At 39.6% G+C, this 19,001-nt stretch overlaps 2 protein-coding genes across 3 annotated transcripts in view; one reads left to right on the plus strand and one right to left on the minus strand.

Moving 5' to 3' along the window:
• CORIN (corin, serine peptidase) overlaps positions 1–5,074 on the plus strand; it is a 126,071-nt gene extending 120,997 nt beyond the window's left edge. For both annotated transcript variants that reach the window (XM_059844889.1, XM_059844888.1), the window contains exons 21-22: positions 1,340–1,473; positions 1,929–5,074. In XM_059844889.1, coding sequence (XP_059700872.1) covers positions 1,340–1,473; positions 1,929–2,111 — 317 coding nt within the window. In that variant the 3' untranslated portion in view covers positions 2,112–5,074. The remainder of the gene's footprint in view (positions 1–1,339; positions 1,474–1,928) is intronic.
• Positions 5,075–9,164: 4,090 nt separating this feature from the next.
• ATP10D (ATPase phospholipid transporting 10D (putative)) overlaps positions 9,165–19,001 on the minus strand; it is a 37,949-nt gene continuing 28,112 nt past the window's right edge. The window contains exons 16-23 of the mRNA XM_059844887.1: positions 18,235–18,544; positions 17,582–17,658; positions 16,893–17,018; positions 16,299–16,499; positions 13,633–13,713; positions 13,292–13,396; positions 11,791–11,978; positions 9,165–9,821 (exon numbers count right to left, since the gene is read on the minus strand). Of these exons, the coding sequence (XP_059700870.1) occupies positions 9,464–9,821; positions 11,791–11,978; positions 13,292–13,396; positions 13,633–13,713; positions 16,299–16,499; positions 16,893–17,018; positions 17,582–17,658; positions 18,235–18,544 (1,446 nt within the window). The 3' untranslated portion in view covers positions 9,165–9,463. The remainder of the gene's footprint in view (positions 9,822–11,790; positions 11,979–13,291; positions 13,397–13,632; positions 13,714–16,298; positions 16,500–16,892; positions 17,019–17,581; positions 17,659–18,234; positions 18,545–19,001) is intronic.

A 19,001-nucleotide genomic window follows, 5' to 3' on the forward strand; every position in this document is an offset into this window, starting at 1 on the left:
TTGAAGGCATCAAGCTGTGACTATAGCCTAGCTTTTTTAAGCAGCAGCCTCGATTTATGCTCCCTGATACTTAGACACTGACTTGATTTTTAAAAATATTGAGGATCTGGAAAGTCCCCCACATTAGTTATGATTTTACCCATCTAAGTTGCAGTCAGAACACTACTGCAAAGGTACCACCTCATCAGTGTGGGGGAAACACTCTTAGCTCAGAGAATGCTGGAGGCACTGGAAGCACTGGCATACAGGCTGGAGGAACAGGGTCATGAATCATTTCATACTTGTGAGACAAATTATTCCATAATCACAAGTGGTGTTTTTGTATCTCTGAATAGAATGTTAGTGTGTTTTCTTGTTTTGGGGCTGCCACAATCCTTGACAAGAACTTTTATGTAAATCTTTGTTCAGGCAAAATTCTGCATTAATAGTATGCAAATTAGCCTGGCCCCAGCCCTTTTAGTGCACTAGCCATGTGTTTCTGCCTTTGCTATTGTTATAGTAGTTACTAGGGATGGCTTTTCCATACCCTGGGTAAGGAAATCTTCCTTTCCATATTGCTTCATTGGAACTTCAGTTGTAGTGGCCAGTTTAGATGTGGTAAAAATTAAATTGGATAAGTGAATGGTAAGCTGTTTACTAGCAACTCTACCCATCTATGTGATGTCAGGGAAAAAACTCAGACAGAATGTTTTTGACTAGTAAATGTTTTTTTTTTCCTCTAATGTGGTCAGACTTGATTTTAAAGTTGATTTTATACTAGGAAGCGTCAAATCGTGCCATGGCTACATAGCATTTAATACTGCATACCCTAGGTTGAACAAATTTGGTTAGAATTTGAGCTTATTCAGTTGCTTGGACTAGGAAGAAGTTTTCTGTTGTCTCTTGAACATATTACAATAATTTCATTAGGTTCAAATCCTGATTTCCCGGTACATTTTGTAAGTCAAATTTACCCAAACATAACATGTTCTGATTATTACCAAGTTTTACCATGACAGACACCAAGAAACAGGGAGGTCCTGCCCTGGAACAGTGAATCAAACCTGTTGTCCACCTCTCTCACATTACTATTTTCCAGCCACTACTGCCCCCATCTTAAAAGTCACAAACTGCAGCTCGTCAAGGTGTGAATGCTCAATAAAAAGCAAATGACACACCAGTCCCTGTGTGCTTAGTTGTTCTCCAGAATGCAACACATAGTGCTCCTTACATTTAATACATACAGAGAGAGCAATATTTATAATGTATCCCAGTGGAAATGTTTGTCATACTTCATGGAGGCATAATAAGTGAGTATTTGTGAATTTGTGTATAGTAAACACCTGATTCTGTTTTTCAGTGCCTTTCAAGCTTCAAGAAGGAGAGGTTCGCATAATTTCCTTAGAAAAATGCCAGTCATATTTTGACATGAAAATCATCACCAGCAGGATGCTGTGTGCAGGCTACGAATCTGGCACCGTGGACTCTTGCATGGTAGGCTTCTCTGTAAGGAGAAACAGAAAGTTTCCAGAAACAAATTTGGTTTTAGAAATAAAAATACTGTGATGTTAATTAGGTGTAGCATACTTTATCTATTCTAGGAATGACAGCTGTCTATTTACATACTTGAACCCAACTTTTATTATTACTATTATTGTTAATATTGGTGTAAAGAACTTATCTTCGTGCTAGTGAAATGCTGCTTGAAGACTCTAGGGTTTATCCGTATTAGTTGAATTTTTTATTTGTATGAGCCTTTTACAGGTTATGTTTTGTACAAATGTAATGGGTAATAAATACTGGTAATGCTGCGTGTGGCTACACAGTTCAGCAAGTTTTTACAGCTGAGTTATTCACTAAAGGCAAGTGGTTGTAGGAAATGTGATACAGCTTTAATGATGAGTGCTGGCCACGTGTATAATAGACTGTTTTTAACTTTCCTGTTGCAGGGTGACAGTGGAGGACCACTTGTGTGCGAGCATACTGCCGGGCGCTGGACTTTGTTTGGTTTAACATCTTGGGGCTCTGTCTGCTTTTCCAAGGTTTTGGGACCTGGAGTTTACAGTAACGTGTCACATTTTATTGAGTGGATTGAAAGACAAATATATATCCACACCTTTCTGCTAAACTAACTCCAGATGGTAAGAATTGTGCTGACAGACAAAAGAAAAAAGGAATCAGCCCTTCAGCACTGAAGGTTTTGCAGTCCAGAAACTCTGTGAAAAGGAGTTTCAAGCTCTATCTATTCTTGTTGTGGAGCTATGGAATATGCAGTGTATGTTACCGGTAAATCCTCTGCTCATGAATATACTTTGTGGTAGAATTAATAATCCTTTTGACTTTTCTTTTAACTGTGTTGTGGTGCTATTCTAAACACTACAAAAAGCTTAAAAGAAAAGAATCAACCACTTTCTGCCTTTCAGCTATTAAAACTAAGCAGTAGCACAGACTAGTAAAACTTTTTAAAATAACCTATTTTAGTACTATTCAATTAGTAGCACATGCATTTTCACTCACTTCTTGTGATGAGGAAGGAACTTTGTTCATTTATGTGGCATTGCAGGACATACGTTCACAAGGACAACTCTCGACAGAGCCATACCATGTGCTGTAAGGTGTGGAAGAGATTGATGGGTTTGTACATCCATGTAGCACAGGACACATCAAAGCACGTGTGCAGGTCTCCAAAGGTGGGTAGCCATATGCTCCTGGCATGCCTGAGCTAGTGCATTTTGTCCCTCAGGGTGGTTAATTTGCATGGGCATAACCCTGTACTGTCCTGATTCCATAGCTTCTGTTCCCAGAGCCAGACTGGGCATCTCTCTAGGGTGATGGAGGAAGCAGTAGGCCAGCAGTCCCAGAACTGCCAGTAGAGGCACTAGAGACCAAAACTTTATTGTTCAGACTCTGGACAGCCTCTAGCACTTATTTTCTGAAGCTTCCAATGTCCTAATGTGTCCAGGATACACCCATGTCTCAGCAGCACTACACTGATCAGTGCATTTATCAAACCTGTGCCCCACTGGCTTTCCTCCTCACACTGTATACAGCATACAAAGCATGCACTGACCCTCTCCAGCCCTCTAAAAACATGAGGGATGACAATACCACTGCAATGGTTTCCCCTCCTAGAGTCAGCTAATTTGGACATCTTGTGAGACATGGAAAATGCAGATTTTAAATGCAAAAGATGCAGTGTGGGCACCTTCACTAATATTGGGGAACTGGGTAATTTTGTAGGTCTCTTCTTGTACCTTGCATTTAAAGTTTAATTTTGACTAGCAAGATAAAGCATTTGGGAAAAGGAAAAAAGCAGAAAGAAAATGAGTGATAGAAGACTTGGGGTTCCAGCTTCTGTTCAAGTATTAGAAATACCAGAAGCAAAGTACAACAGCTTCACCAGCAAAGGCTTGAGGAGCCCAGCTCAAGTGCTTGGTAGCCAGATGTGGAGTGCTCTGTGCAGTAGGAAGACACTACGCCTTAACTCCACTTAACTCCAAGAGAATCTGGTTGGAAAAGATTATGATGGAGCTTGGCACCTTTTGATGGTGCTAGAGCTATCAACTGCTGTAGATGATGTCCTGCACAGCTATCAGCTTTTAGGAAGCCAGAATAGGACAAGTCAGGAATCTGAGGATTACAGGACAAATTCCACTGGGGAACAATGCAATTAAAATTTGTGTTTTCAGTGCTGTGCCTAGTCCCTATGAATCCAGCCTAAGGCACATAATAATCCTCTCTGCTACCTCTGGCATGGCCCCATGACAGCACAGCAGGGCCTTGTCAATAGCATGATTGCCGCATGTGGAAACATGCATAAAAAAGACCTAACACATGGACATTTCAGGTACTATGAATCATGTTGCAACTCATCTGCATAGATCTATTGCTTTCATGAAGGTTTATCTCGTACCTCCATATCTTCTCCTTAAACATTGCTAAGATTAGAACATTAGTCACAGTAGACTGACTGCACTGTAGACATGAATATTAATAAATACTCAATATTGATGTTATGGATTCTGAAACTATTTAAGTGATTATTCAGTCATTGCTGCACGCTCAGAAGGAAAACTCTTCAAGGCTTTGCTAGGTTTGATTGTTGGGGTTTTTTTACTTTTAGTATCTTAAGGATATAACATTTAAAATACTCTTCTTTTCCCAGCTATAGAGAAAGCAGCTGTGACCATGTTTATCTAGTCCAAGTAGATTACTGCTGAAGTAGGTTATTGATGTCCTTGCTTCAAGGATATGGAGGCTGGAGCTCTCAGTCCTCATTCAGCTTTCCTCTGGGGTTGGGATCTCTGTGGCTGTAGGGCAGAAAAGCTCTGAGTCCTGGAGCTGGTTCAAGAGTTCCCTGAGGAGAAGGTGGCCCAGTGGTTGTTAGAGCCAGCTGGCTGGTGTCAGACAGGTTCTGGCCAGGTCTGTTTTCCAAAGAGGTGCTGTTTCAGAATAAGCAACCCAGCCTGGCTTCTCTCCACCAGATACGGTCGGTGGTTAGCAGCTTTGAATTTTGTAAAGCGTCAGAGTACATAAAATAATTCATGAAGATATTAGCATTACCAAATGATAACATATAACTACACATTTTAATTACCTGGATTTGACCTACCACCAGTTTCCAGCAGTCCTTCCCAGGAAATGAGGCAGAGTCCTGCTTAAACATAAGGTCCAGGCCCATTCTATATGGGATGTCTGAAGAAATTCCAGGCTGTACCCCATCGCAGATGGCTCTAGGAGGGAGCACTTGGGTTTTATCCTTTCCCACGACTGTCTGACACAACATTCCATGTAAAGAGGAAATTTGTAATTTTATAGATGTATTTTTATACGGGGTTTTTTATGTGTGCACATGAAATAGGCAAACATGCTCCTCCTTCCACTGTATCAAGCCTTTTCCTCTGTGCTGACACAATGGCTATGAACTCAGTTATGCTGTTTGTCTCACAGGTGTCATAGCCTCATTGTAAGGTAACATTTGTTGGTTTTGCTTCTGCCACAGCTGTATCTCCAAATGGAAGCAATGCCACTCAGTCAAGCCAGTGTGTTTCTTTCTAGTTGTACTAATAAAAATTTACAATCATTTTCCAAATAACTTCTGTTGAAAATGTGTTTTAATCTTTAGAGAGACTAAATGATAATATGGAGTTAAGAAGTTATAACTTTAGCAATAGTGCCTAAAAATGGCCTTCAAAAGGCATTTTTGAATCCTTAGCTGACTTTTTTTAGCAGCCCTCTTAGTACTGCAATACTTGTGGAGATTCTGGTATTCCTACCACTGTACAGCTTTCAGTTTTTTCTCTGTGTGTGCTTCCAATACAGAATATTACTATGAATACTGCTGCCGACAACTATTCTGAACTTAGAAATCTGAAAAACTAAAGCTGCAATCAAATCTGCAACCTGAACACAGTTTATTCTATAATTTTGCTCAGAAATGCAATTAATTTTAAATAAAAAAATCTCTTATAAGTTGTACACAGAATTTCAACAACATGTATACATGCTGAAATCAAAATAATAAGCAGACAGAAGCTTGAAACTGTTAAAATTTACCTTTCCACTGCAGTGAGGAAGCCAGGACCATGAGGGCAAGAGTAACATAACCAGAATAAAACAGGAACAAATAATACAAAGCTCACACTGAAATTCAGCTATGGGAACGTTGTTAAGACAGTCACATTTGGAAATTGCCCATTAGCCTTGGCCAAGGGCCAGGGCTGGTGAGAGCAGTGGGTGCTCTGCTTTAGCTGGTCTTCAGCCAGTCCTGCAGCCTGTGGGTCTGTGGAAAAAACAGCTTGGGCTAAACATCAGCTCAAACTGTGCCCCAGGTACTGACCAAAGCTCACTGTACTGCCAAAATACTCAGCAAAGGCTGTGGCTGACTGCCACCCACAAATGTTTAGCACAGGTGTGGTTGATGTGAAAGAAAAAAATTTAAAACATGCACTTTCTTCAGTAAATCAAATATTGCATATCAGAATCAGAGTTAAGACTCTTCTAGATGTAGCTGCAAAGTTTGGGGCAGTTGAAGGTGGTTGTTTTGGTTTGTTTTAAAATTAAAGAAGTGTAAATGCTGTGCTTCCTTTCACAAGTGAAAGGCACCTTTGAGATGCTCTTAAAAAGCTTATTTTCAAAATGGAAAAGTCAGATCACGCTGTGCCTACGTGGAGAAGCAAGCAGGTGATTGTGATGGTTTCAGTGCTAAAAAAAATAATAAAGGGAACATTGAACTGTTGAGAAGCACAGGGAGCGCAATGTGTTTCCACCCTTCATTTGGCACTACTTTAGTTATGGCCAATTAATATTTTAAAGGTTTTATTGAAGACTCACAACCCTCATCTCCCCTTCAGTAAAAGACTGAAAAGCAAGTCATCACAGCAAATGCCCTCAGCTATTTCTGCTGTTTGTCCACCACAAAAAAACCCAACAAACCCAACCTCAAAACCACACCAAAAAAACTGAGAGTCAAACAAAAAAACCAAACAACCCCCAAAGCAAGTTTTACCCAACAGATAATTATATTATGACTCAGACTGCTTGTTGAAATCCTCTAATAAAATACAGTCTGTAGAGGGCAGTTTTAAGCAACATGGAGTACCAATATGCAACACACACACACACACACATCACTTTTCACTACTTCAAGTGGTACAAAAGCACTTACAATCTCAGCAGAGAGGAACAGTGTCCTGAAAGCCTCATTGCACTAAGTTGTGAGTAACAGAGTGCTGAGGCTTGTAAAGAGTCCCATAATAGAAATTTAAATGTCCACCATGGAGCTGGTCTCGGGTCTAATAGATGACTCCCACTCATGTTTCTTCATGTAGTTATTTTGATGCCATGGCTTAGTCAGAAGGTTTTGGAAAAATCTTACTCTGAATACTTACAACTTTTGTATGAAAAAAATGCAAACTCCTGACACTAAATGATCATCTACCTGTCAAATCTGCTGGCAGGTTCTGCTTCTTCAGCAGAGGCAACAAGAGGGCAGGTCACAGGCTGGTGTTGTGCCCAAATTTTTTCAGAGAGGCAGGGGGGACAGAGCTGAGGTCTGCATTCCCTCAGGTCACTGGAAGTGCTGGAGGTCCCCCATCAAAGTTCAACATACCTCAGTCACAGAGTTAGAGACTTGTACAACATGGACCAATCTCCTCTCAGTGGCCACAAGTGCAGAGAGGCTGTGGATTTAAAGTGTAGAAGAAACATTCAGGTCAGATAATGAAAACAAAACCAGTATTTGACTCTGAGGGCAGGAGAGCACTGCCTGTTTCTCTGGAGCTCTTTACAGCAGGATAACATTCACTAGGAAGGACAAGGGTGGAGCAGAGTAGATGATTTCACTTCATCCCAGTAACTCTCTTCCTGTATTATTCTGCCCCAGTCCCAGCTTGTCTTCCTGCACAACCTGCTGACTGTTTTGCAGCCTTGCAGCTCTCATTTCTTGACAAGAAAGCTGAGATGTTTCACTTCGGAAACCAGTAGTACACTCATGGCAAGGTGCTGGCCCCACAGCAAAAAGGTTGTTACAGATAAATATCTGAACAAGTAACTCTAACCAATATGATCTCTTGGAGTTTGAATGTCTGCCACCACTTCAAAGGCCTCCACTAACTTCGTTAGAACCTACCAAAAACATTTTGTCATATGTTGAACCGAACTAAAAAAAAAAATAAATTCAGAAATGGCTGTCATCACTTTCTCCTTCCACTACTTTTCTTCTACAGGCTAAACAAAAAGTATATTTAAGTATATTTTCTCTTTCTCCCCTCACTAACACTAGGGATAGAGTCAGCTCTAATTACATTCTACCTTTTGAACACAGAGCTGTTTTAAACATTTGGTAACATGTGGTGACTGGCATTTGAATGAACTCAGCATGCCCTCAATATCTGCCCTGTATAGCAGCAGCTGTCCAGACCTCACAGCATTTGTTTAAATTCTTTCAGAGATCTTAAAAGATGTGGAAAGCTCATGGTTCAACTAGAAAGCAGAGCCCTTGCTCAAAACACGGCGCTTAAAAATAAGCACACATATCTTGGAAATTTGAAAGCAGAAACTTTGAGAAAGTAACAGAACCAAAAAACAGGCTCAGCACTAATAATTCATTAGCAGCTACAGTTTGAGGAAACTGTTTATTTCAACAGGTGCTAGTGAATACAAACAGATTTCCTAAGCTCCTCTCTATATTGTCCATCTAACTTTTTGGGTAGGGAAGTAAAAAAGAGGCAATATTTTAGAGAGTCCTGGAATCTAGAAGTTACCACGTGCACCTCAGCCACTTTTTGTGCAGTGTGTGAGTAGTGGGAAACTGGCAGAGGGCAGGACTCATCTGTCTTGGAGACAGATGAAGAACAGCACTTAAATGTGAGACATGCAATGCACGATGTCTTATTTTGAGCAGCCTTTAGAGACACTTAAGCTGATTATTAAAAAAGCCTGGAGTAATTTAAAAACACCTCAGAGTGAAGAAGAGTGATGTTACCAGCTAAAAGCTGCTACTTGTAAGGGAAGACCTGAAGACAGACTGGAGCTCCTCACTGTTGCTGGCAGACAATTTTGTAGTACAGGCATGAGGTAGTTTAGAGAAAAGACAGCCAGCCAACATCTGAATTGAGTGAGGTGGGAACAAGTCCATATTGGTGGCAGACAACATGAAATGGCACATGGAGTCAAAATGGAGTGATACAGCAGAAGGATGAACTGTCATGGAAAGCAAAAGGCTGCACTTAGGATTTGCTCCTTATATGAAGGAGAAGGTGAGGGAGACATTTTATATGTGTCTCATCTGGGCTTCTCTCTTATGGTTAAAATGGTGTTTTGTCCAGCAGTGAGATGGCCCTTGCAATAGCCTTGTGAACAAACTGGACGACAGTGGTTATATAAATTACTGTCTACACACAGTACAACATCTAATAAAAAGTCTTGAAACAACCCAACAAGTAACACCACATCCCAGCGCTGTAGCTTACTTCATATTTCAGCAAGTGGTGAATCCCAGGGCATGCTAGGATTCTAGGGCAGCAGTGTAAGGGAGCAGGATGACTTACCTGAACTGGATTCTGCAAATCCACACTCATGCAATGTCCTGCCCATAATACCACGAGGTGTTATGTAATGTTGCATACAAGAAATAAGCAGTATGCAAAGTCTAGTGTGTGAAGAAATAAAAACTAATTCAGACATTTAGACCTTGAACAATCTTAATAAATTACGGGAAAGTCTTACAAACAAGCTTTTAAGGAAATGTGTTCATCATCTACCTTGGCTGAAGAAAACAAAACAACAGCATGGCAGAAATCAGCAGTTATTACTCCTGTGTTTAACCAGCTAGCATTCCAACTTTGTAAAATACAGTAAAGCATCTTCACACAAAACAGAACTCAAAACTGCTCTGTGTGCTAGAGATACAGCACTGCTGCCCTTTTCAGAAGCACACACAGAGACTTTGGCACATGATCTATTGCCACGAAATGTAAATGTATTAGTTTCCTTTGGTAAATTCAGTCTCTTCAGAGTTCAAGCCACTTGTACTCCCAGACTCATCCTGAATGTCTGGTAAGAAGGAGGTGTTCTTTAATAACCCATCTCTTGAACAGGTCTGAAAAGGTGTTTTAGATGCTGGCAAAACACTGTCAGTGCTTTCTTCCTCTGATACAGCACCTGCAGCTGAGCTGGAAGGCACACAAGTAGGCTGGAGCTCCACCCCATAATTCACATTGCACTCATCTTTCCATCTCTTAATTTCTTTCCTCTGCTCCTCGTGGGACAGTCTGGCAAGGTACTTGGCTCTCAACACTGGAGATGGAAACAGTGTTCCTTGGAGAACTCTTATCAAATACCTACAAAATAAACACAGTTACAAATGAGCTGTTTATAAGAAACCCCAAAACTGTTTCCAGTGCCTAAAGGAAACCAAACACCATTCAAGTAACCCTGAAGCCTAGTTCTTGGACTAGAACTAGATGATCTTTAAGGTCTCTTTCAACCCAGGCCATTCTATAATTCTGTGATATTAGAACCGACTTAACTGGCAATTTAGGTTGGATTTAATCACAGATTTTTGCAGTAAGTTTCCAGGCAGCAGGGCATCCAATGTCTGTCCCTCTGTAAGAGAACTTCTTTAAACCTCCAGTGAAAGCCCCAGTCTCACTCCCTCATGCTACAAGCTGCAGAGGACCCCCTGGCTTCACAATACCCTGAGTGGGGGCTTTTCAGCACCCTACAAAGGATCATATCAGAAATAAACATGGGAAAAAAACATACATGTGACAGCAGTAGTCCCATAATAGGTACTTCTGCTTCAAATCACTGCAGTAGAAAAGCTGAAATTAGCCACAACAGCAATAAATCTTCTGAGGTATTGACACAAGGAGAATACATGACTTAAAGAATTTCTAAACAGTTTGCCTTTAATTTAACATGAAAACCACTGTCTTCAAAATTCAACAGCCACAAATTGGAAGTAGCCACCAAGCTGAAACCTTTATCCTACCTTGGCTCTCTACAGCCCTTCCAAAAGTCTGACAACAGCATTTATCTTGTCATGTAGGGGAGATTTACTGTGTGAAAGAAAAGGCTCTACTGTCACCACCTGAACCAACTGAGAGCAGGGACAGAAAGCCATGTGTTTCTTGCACCTCATGGTTTGCCATTCTGCTGAAGTGTGAACCAAAGCCATCAGTCAGATCCGATCAGTCATAATCCCCAGTGAGTGCAGTAGAACTCTTGATGACATGCCTAAGATACAGATCACACATGTTCCAACAGGACTTAATACTTGGTGGCCATTGCAGGCATCTACAGGCATGGCTCTGCCAGCTTTCCTGCTGGTGGGACTGATAACTTATGCAGCCTGTACTACAGCACTTGATCCAGAAACTGCTCAGATTGTGTCTAATGATATTAAATTACATCAGGTGAGCAGGAAACAGCATTTATTCTCCTCAACTCTTCTCAGTATCTGTCTGTGCAATTCAATTTCAAGTCTCATTCTTTCTGAAATGATGTAAGAGGGAAAGAAAGAGACACAACACAGAAGAATGAGTAATTAGCACTGGAGGCACTTCACTAGTAGGCTACAAACTTGAGTTCATGCTCAGGCAGTGAAATGAAGATAGCTGTGGCTACTAAAGAAAGCTAAACAAAAGGTTTGATGAAGTCTCTTTCACTGGTTTTCACATGGTTTGGTTTGCTCTGTTGGCTCGTTCAGGTGTCTCCTTGCTCAGCATGCTGTAGTTTCTCACCTCCACCCAATACTACTGCCCTTCCAGGGAGAATTAATTATTAAACTTGAACTTCAGTGAGACAAAAAATTATCCAGACCCATTGTGAATCTAGGCAGCATGTTTCCACCCCACAAAGAAGCCTGTACATGCATTCTTTACTCTAAATACTCTTGTACATATTCATGACATAACTGTCAAATAGAAAATCAATTCACAAACTAACACAGACTAAGCATAGTATTTCTTTGTCTATATATAGAACATGGCCACTAATTTAACTGATTTGTATATAAATTATGAACTCTGTGATTACAAAAAATACTGTTTCTTTGCCCTCCAAAGACAATAATTAATATTATATAAGTCACAAAAGAAAATTTTTATTACTGAAATTTACTTGGAGAACTAAATGGCAATAAAAAGTTGTCCTCACATAGCTTGGTTTAATAGAGTAATGAAATCTTCATTTTTATTGGGGGATGCTAGGGAGGAAACACCTAGCCAGAGTTTCATAACATCACTGACTCACAGAAAACTAATTTTGGTAACAGCAGTAATCTATAATTATATAACAGAAACTCACCTGGGTAGCAGAGCAATGCAAGTAGTCAGGAGGCAAACTAAGTAAAATACTGGGTCTGTCATGTGCTTTTCCATAATCCAGTAAAAATCTGGTCGTGGGTTGTGGATTTTGCAGGTTGCTCCAACAGCCAGAGTGAACACAAAGTAAAACAGGATGCTGCCAACTATAACTACTGTATGTATCCATGTCTGCAATTCAGACAAGGAAAGAAATAAGATTTAAGCTGTAAAACAGAAAGACTGTTACATCTGTATTTGCATGAACATGCACATTTTTCCTCCAAGGGCAGCTGTTGAATGTAACAGAGGATGCATCTGTTCAGATAATATTCCTAATTTCATACAAAACAATCCAGAAGGAATGGAGCCTTCTTTTTACAGTATGCAGGTATTCCATTAATTTTTTTAACTCTCATAAATTCATAGCTTTTCATTCTTTTGTGAAAGACATTTGCCTCAGATTACCACCTTATCCACTGGCAGCACAGAAAGCTTTCTCAAGCAAAAGGAGGTGATATCTTCACATGACACCACCTTTATATATATCTTGCTTGAGACATTGGTTACCTTTCTACACTGGAGTTTTTCTGTAATTTTACATGTAAATGGCTATAACAGCTACTAAAACAACCAATATTGTCACTGTTCTTACAGCCTGCCAACATTAAAAAATGCCAAACAAAACACATTTAAGTAAAGTTCTCTAATCAGAGTGTGAATACACTCATGCTATATATATGTCCTCAATAAAGACGTTTTAATTATGGCTGTCATACTCCCAAAAGAACAGTTAAAAGACTGAATCACAGCTTGACATTTTGTCCATTATAAAACAATCCTAAAAATACTTCTAAAAAGTCAAAGAAAAAAACAAAACTCATTAATAAGTGTCCTTCACAGTACCCATTACTGTATTTTCTTTAAAATTAAGCCAAACCCCAAAGTATTACCCTTGTAAGTACTCTAGATTTATCCAAGCTGAGGCACATGCTTTAGATTGTGCAGACTTGAAAACGGAAATAATGTTTCTTAGCATATCGGTTTTCGAGTTCTGGCATCAAAATACACCTCTCTAAGCTGTTTATCCTGGCCTCAGAGAAAATAATCAATTCCAAGCATTCCAAATCAGCAATTTACACTGTTGTCTTTGAGACACAAACTTTGCGAACCAAAGAAGTTTCAGCAGATCACTGGTGGATTTTTTACCATTTGCAAAACTGATCCAACATCCCCCAAACCACCCTATCTTAAAAGGAAGCAGGATCATTTCAGTATTCAAAGATAATTCTGAGGCTAAGTTTTGTTAATTTTAGTCATATTTCTATTGGTTCCAATGACAGATGCGTTAGGAGAGCTCACATGATCACATAAATACAATATTTAGGGTTTGACCCTTTTATACTTATTCCTTTTTGTATTTGAAGACCTCTCTTCCCTTTAATTTTACTGAAAGCTGTAGGCACATACTCTGTAAGGAACTCTTTGGGAAACAAAGTACTCACCACAGACTTGCACTCAATGAGAAGGTGAAACAGCATAATGAAGAGTGCTGCTGTGTTTATAGGGTTTCCAAAAGAAAAAATGTCTATGTCTGAGCCACAGTAAGTCTGTAAAGGAAGACAGTGGTCAGTGTCAAATATTCTTTATGTATAGTCCTACCATGAAGTGGTATGAATAATTTCAATACCATGCATATTTGCACACACACAGTTCAGTTCTGTTCCAATGATGATCTTAGTATACATTCAATATACAAGGAAGTAAAAATCAAATACTTCATTCTAATTTGCTTAGGTTTTAAGTAAGTCAGAATGTATAAATATATTCTGTAGCCAGCACTTACAAAGTAAGGCACAAAAAAGCAAACGAGACTTTGGTAAAAAGCATCCAGCAAGGTTATCCAGAAAGCTGAAGGCAAGTAAGCCTGTAAGAGAAAAAACATAATGGCATTGTAACAAATTGAACAAACTGCTGCATCCTTAACTAGCATCAATTTGGATCTGGGGAAAGATTATCTGCAGAAGTAATTCCAGTTGGTTTCCAAATGAAAAAGGCCTCTTTTGTGTAACAGTTAGTGGAACAAAGATCTCCCTCCACACTAATATAGCTAACTGTTAGTATTTAAATCAGCAGCCAGCTCTGGGAACTCTGATCTTGCAGCTGTTCCTATCAGAATGGATGTACCAGATCCTCAGGTGAGTCCCAAGGAGGGGAGGAGGCTGATGGACAGGGAAGTACCCTGCAGCTTACCAATGAATACCAAGTGCCACCTTCTTCTATCTCCATCCCTTTTTCTTATGTGTGCTGTCTGACTCCTCTGTGCGGATGGGACTCCTCTGTGAGCTAATTTAACTCATCAGATGTGAGAAACCAACTCACTTTTCTGCTGGAATAACACACTGCTCTTTTAGTGAGTTAAATCAGCTCCTGGGAGGACCTGATGGGATAATTGAGCTGGCACTAGGGAAACAGTTTAACTATATGGATGAAGAGGGAACAGGAAGAAAAAAAGGGAGAAGGGAATAAGACTTCCTCCCTCAGTAGCAGCAGACTGCTATGACACATCAACCACCTAGGAAAGCATAGTTACCTATGCTCAGGCTCAGCTTTGTCCCATTCCTTCAGGCACTGAAGTGAGACACATAGGTGAGAAGTCAAATCATCCAGGATGTCCTCCATGATTAGTGGAGAGATGGGTTTTTCCAAAGAGCCATTCAGCCCTTTTAAGAACTGAACCACTGAACTGAAGGTGATGGGGAAAACTTATTTGCCCTTCAGGAAAGTGCTTTAAACTACTGAAGATGAATCCCATTTACTGTTCCATTATTTATTATTATTATTATGCTATTGCATCTTATTGCATCTTGTAAAGCATTTCTCTTTTTTCTATGCTGTATTTAAGTCCAAGCAATTATTTCCATGTGCTTCCATGCATGAAAAGAAATTATAATAATTGAAACCACAGAGAAAGGAATGATGGGATGGACAAAAGACAAAAAAACTAACAGAAGATAAGGGAATAAAAAGAGAAAGAAGAAAATATATTATGTAATGCAGTAATTCTGATTTTATTGCTTCAAAACCTTCATCTCAGCTCAGATCACTGCATTGTACATATCCGGAAGATCAAAACAAATAATGAGGCCTTGCTACATTTACTTAATCAAAATTCTTTGACTGACAAAGCACAGAGCTGCTCAAGCCAATCTACACAGGTTTGGATTGGTACCAAAAGAATACTTTGTTTTTCAAAAATACTGCAAACCAAGCAACATAAAATATTTAAGCGCATATAAAAAGATATGTAAAAGTCCACAAACAAGCAAAACCATTTGTCCATTCACTGTATAGCCTTCTTTCCCTTCTAGACCGGACCTAAACTTCTGCCAGGTTATAATAAACAAGACAACACTAGAGAACAACATGTTGTAGCTCTTTTTTTAGTAGTATTTGTTAGAATAGAGTAGTATAGAACAGAATAAAATATTTCAGTTGGAAGGGATTATCTGATCCAACTGCCCGACCACTTCAGGGCTGACCAAAAGTTCAATCATGTTATTAAGGGCATTGTGGAAATGCCTCCTTAACACCGACAGACTTGGGGTGTTGACGACACCTCTAAGAGTCTGCTCCAGTGTATGACTACCCTCTTGGTAAAGAAATGCCTTCTAATGATGTTGTAGGATCTGATCATAAAGAAAATGTTGAGTTTTAGGTGACTCGTAGTCAATGTTTCCTCTCTCTGGACTATTAGTACCTATTTTGTCTCAGGCTCAGTATGTCATTGCCTTCAATTGTTATAATAAAGATATTATATTAATTATTAAATTTTTAGAAATATAAATTTAAAATTATGCTGGATTTCATGCTAAGCAAGGCAGAAATCAGGAAAAACCCCAATGAGTTATATAATTTTGATTTAGAACCTACTCCCCCACTCCTTTTAGTTTCTGTGCTAAATGTTTGGACAGAAATTACTGACAGACCAGGTATGATGTATAGTGTTTTCACGTGGGAAGGCAAATTTTAGAACATACCTGTAAGCTGAAAAGTACTCTGACTGACAGAAGTTATTTGAGGATTATTTGAAATTAATCTGCTCTGGTTCTCTGTCAACTGAGACCTTTATATGACAAAAAAAAAATTCAGAGTATACAGAGTGCCCTTATCTTGCTCAAACAAATCCCAATTTGAGGAAGCATGTTGACAGCTGACACAATGAATGAAATAAACATGCTGGTTGCAATGTTTGTCTAGTACCTGAAGTCCTTAATTTCTTTTATCATCCAAATGTCTGATAAGATTGGGTCTATTTACTGAAAAGAGTCTAAATAATCTTTTGGAAAACAGGTTTTTATTTGTGCACATATTGCACAGGCCTAGACATTTCATAACAGAGAAAGTAATTTAAAACAATGTTTGTCTGAGATGAAACTTATAAGAAAAGACAGAAATGGCTCAAATGCTGACCATTTCAATTTGCTTCAGGCCAAGCAGTCTGTAACCTACCACAGATTTCTGGCTCGTTATGTAAAGCTGTGGGAGTTCCATGAGTATCTCTGCAGATATATCTTTGTCCAAGACACCATATATGATGGGTGGCACCGATGTAAAAAGGAGATTGAAAAGAATCAAGATCCAGTAGTCAGTCATTGATGTGCCTGAAAACCCACAGAAAAACTGGTACCAAAACAGGAGATTCACGTAGGTCTGAAAAGCCAAAGATGACATGATGAAATTTTAGCATTGACAAATGCTTTAAAAACAAGAGAAAAACCAGTAGGTCTTAGGTCTGGTCAAAGCAATCTGTGGAAACATTTCAAAATCAGACATGACTTTCTGAAACAGTCATGCTGCCACCATATTAGTATTGCCCCTCACGCACTGTTTAATGAAATCAAACAATGGTTTTGAGTGGGAAATTTAGTCCAAGAAATAAGAGCCTCTGGCTTCTGCAAGCAAATGGGAAACTGAATTGTTTGACACACGCTTTCTGAAACCATTCACAATAGGAAGAGAAAAAAGAACATAAAGCCTCAATAAACCTTTCAGTGCTCAAAAATATGTAAACTGTGATTCTCCTAGAATGGGACAGCTACATACCACATTTTTGTAGAAGAAGTAAAGCACCATGTTGGTAAGTCTGGTATAACACCAGTGACCATGGACAAGCAGCAGCTTCCTCAGGTGTCTGAACTGCGAGATTGCAAAGTCACTTGCCATCACAGCCTGCAACACACATGAAGAAAAGGATATGCTATAACCAAACTGTTACAAATAAGCTTCAGAAACTGCCAACCAAGCAACTTACCCACTGTTTGAAATTTTCATTTTATGATTTTTTATACACAGTGCTTGCCAGGTTATCCTCCCTCAGATATCCCCTTCCACATAAGACTTTACAACTAACACACAGAGCTCAGTCCAACAGAGCCCAGGCAGGAATATGGCTGTCATCATTATTACCACACAGTAAATCACTGCACAGAAATCACTGACACTGACAATTAGGCTGTTCATTTCCCTGCATGACAGGAGTAATATGGAGCTCACTGATCCCAGTGGCCACAGGAGAGGGGCTACAGTAGCAAACTATTGTTTGAAGCTTGACCTGCAGCATTCAGCTTCTGATTGCTCCTGGTGGAATGCTGAGGCCTGGGTGTGAGGCTCGGGCTGCAAAGTTTTGCCCATGTAAGGAAACAGACTGTGGAGCTATTGAGTCTCCAGAGTACACTCTGAACTGGTTTAAAACGGAACCTGACCTCATTTGCAGCTGTCTTTGGATACACTACCTGCATGCCTTCCTGGCCAGATATTCCCACACCAGTGTCAGCCACCTGGATCATACTGACATCATTGGCACCATCACCTACAGAGAAAAGAGGAAAAATCAAAACTAGCTTTGCTGGCTATCACATTGCTATGGAGGTGGCAGGAAAAGACAAATATCAAACACCAGAGAGTCCAGAGAAATAAATTTTTATGGCCAACATTGAAAAGCACTAAGGAAAACAGGATTAGTAAATGAAACACCTGACTGAACAGCTATGTTCTCCAAATATGTAATAGATGTTCCTTTTGTCAGAATTTAGCTGGCATGATGCACCTCAAAATATGGGTGCTTTAAATCACAGCCAGTCATCTCCCCTCTGCCTCCTAATTTTGGGGGGTTATGATGGAAAGAAAAATGCTCTCACTTGCTGCTTTGCATATTACATAACAATGGTATGACTGATGCTGTTCTTACTGCTTCATACTGACCTAAGTTTATGGACTAAATTTGCTACTTCAGAAGACAAGCATCATCTCATGTCAGAGACAACTACAACTCAAAGGATTATCTTGCTCATAAAATAAATTTTGTGACAGACATTAACAAAATATACAAGAGAAGAAACTGGCTTCTACTTCTTTTCAGAGAAAGGAGGATAACCACAAGACTCACCTACAGCTAATGTCATTGCCTTTAGCTTACTTCGCACCAGTTTGACCAGGACACTCTTCTGCAGTGGTGTGGCTTGGCAACAGACTACAGCCCGACATTTTTCTGTGAGGTCCAAGAAAATATTCTGTAGGCTGTCATGAAGGACATGTTCTAAAGTCCCTCCGTCAATAACCAAGCCTGAACTGAACCCTTGAGCTTGGGTGGAGGGACTTGCAGAGAAATTTCCAAGTTTCTCACTGCGTTTTTTTTTGACAGAGGCATTCTTCTGGATGTCTTCTAAAATTTTGCTCATTACCAAGGCACAGGCATCCTAATAAAAGACAAGAGAAAGGCATCTTATGAAATGCTGTTTGTACTCTGCCTCCCTTTTCAATTCATAAAATACATATGAGGAAAATGTCAAATGCTGTCCTTGTATAGTATTTATCTTGAAAGGTTCAGACGTGAGGCTGAATGCCCCTTTAAAATCACAAAGGACTGTTGTTAATAAAGACTGTTGTTAATAAAAGTGTCTGTGATAAACTATGCTTTAGCAGATTTGCTTGGGTATTGCACTAAGAGAAGAGAGAAAAACCTATGCAAGCCAGAAAACCTAGTAGGAAAAGCAACCATTAAGGATTCTGTAATATTAATACAGCTTTGATAAAACTTTTGCTCTCTGTATTTCTTTTGTGTGGTATGCAGAGCCAAAAGTGTACTTCATATCACATTACAGGTGAGCTGCCATGAATTATTGAGGAACTGGCCTTGTGGAATGTTTTACCTTA

This window comes from Haemorhous mexicanus, chromosome 4 (genome assembly GCF_027477595.1).
Source record: "Haemorhous mexicanus isolate bHaeMex1 chromosome 4, bHaeMex1.pri, whole genome shotgun sequence".
NCBI lineage: Eukaryota > Metazoa > Chordata > Aves > Passeriformes > Fringillidae > Haemorhous > Haemorhous mexicanus.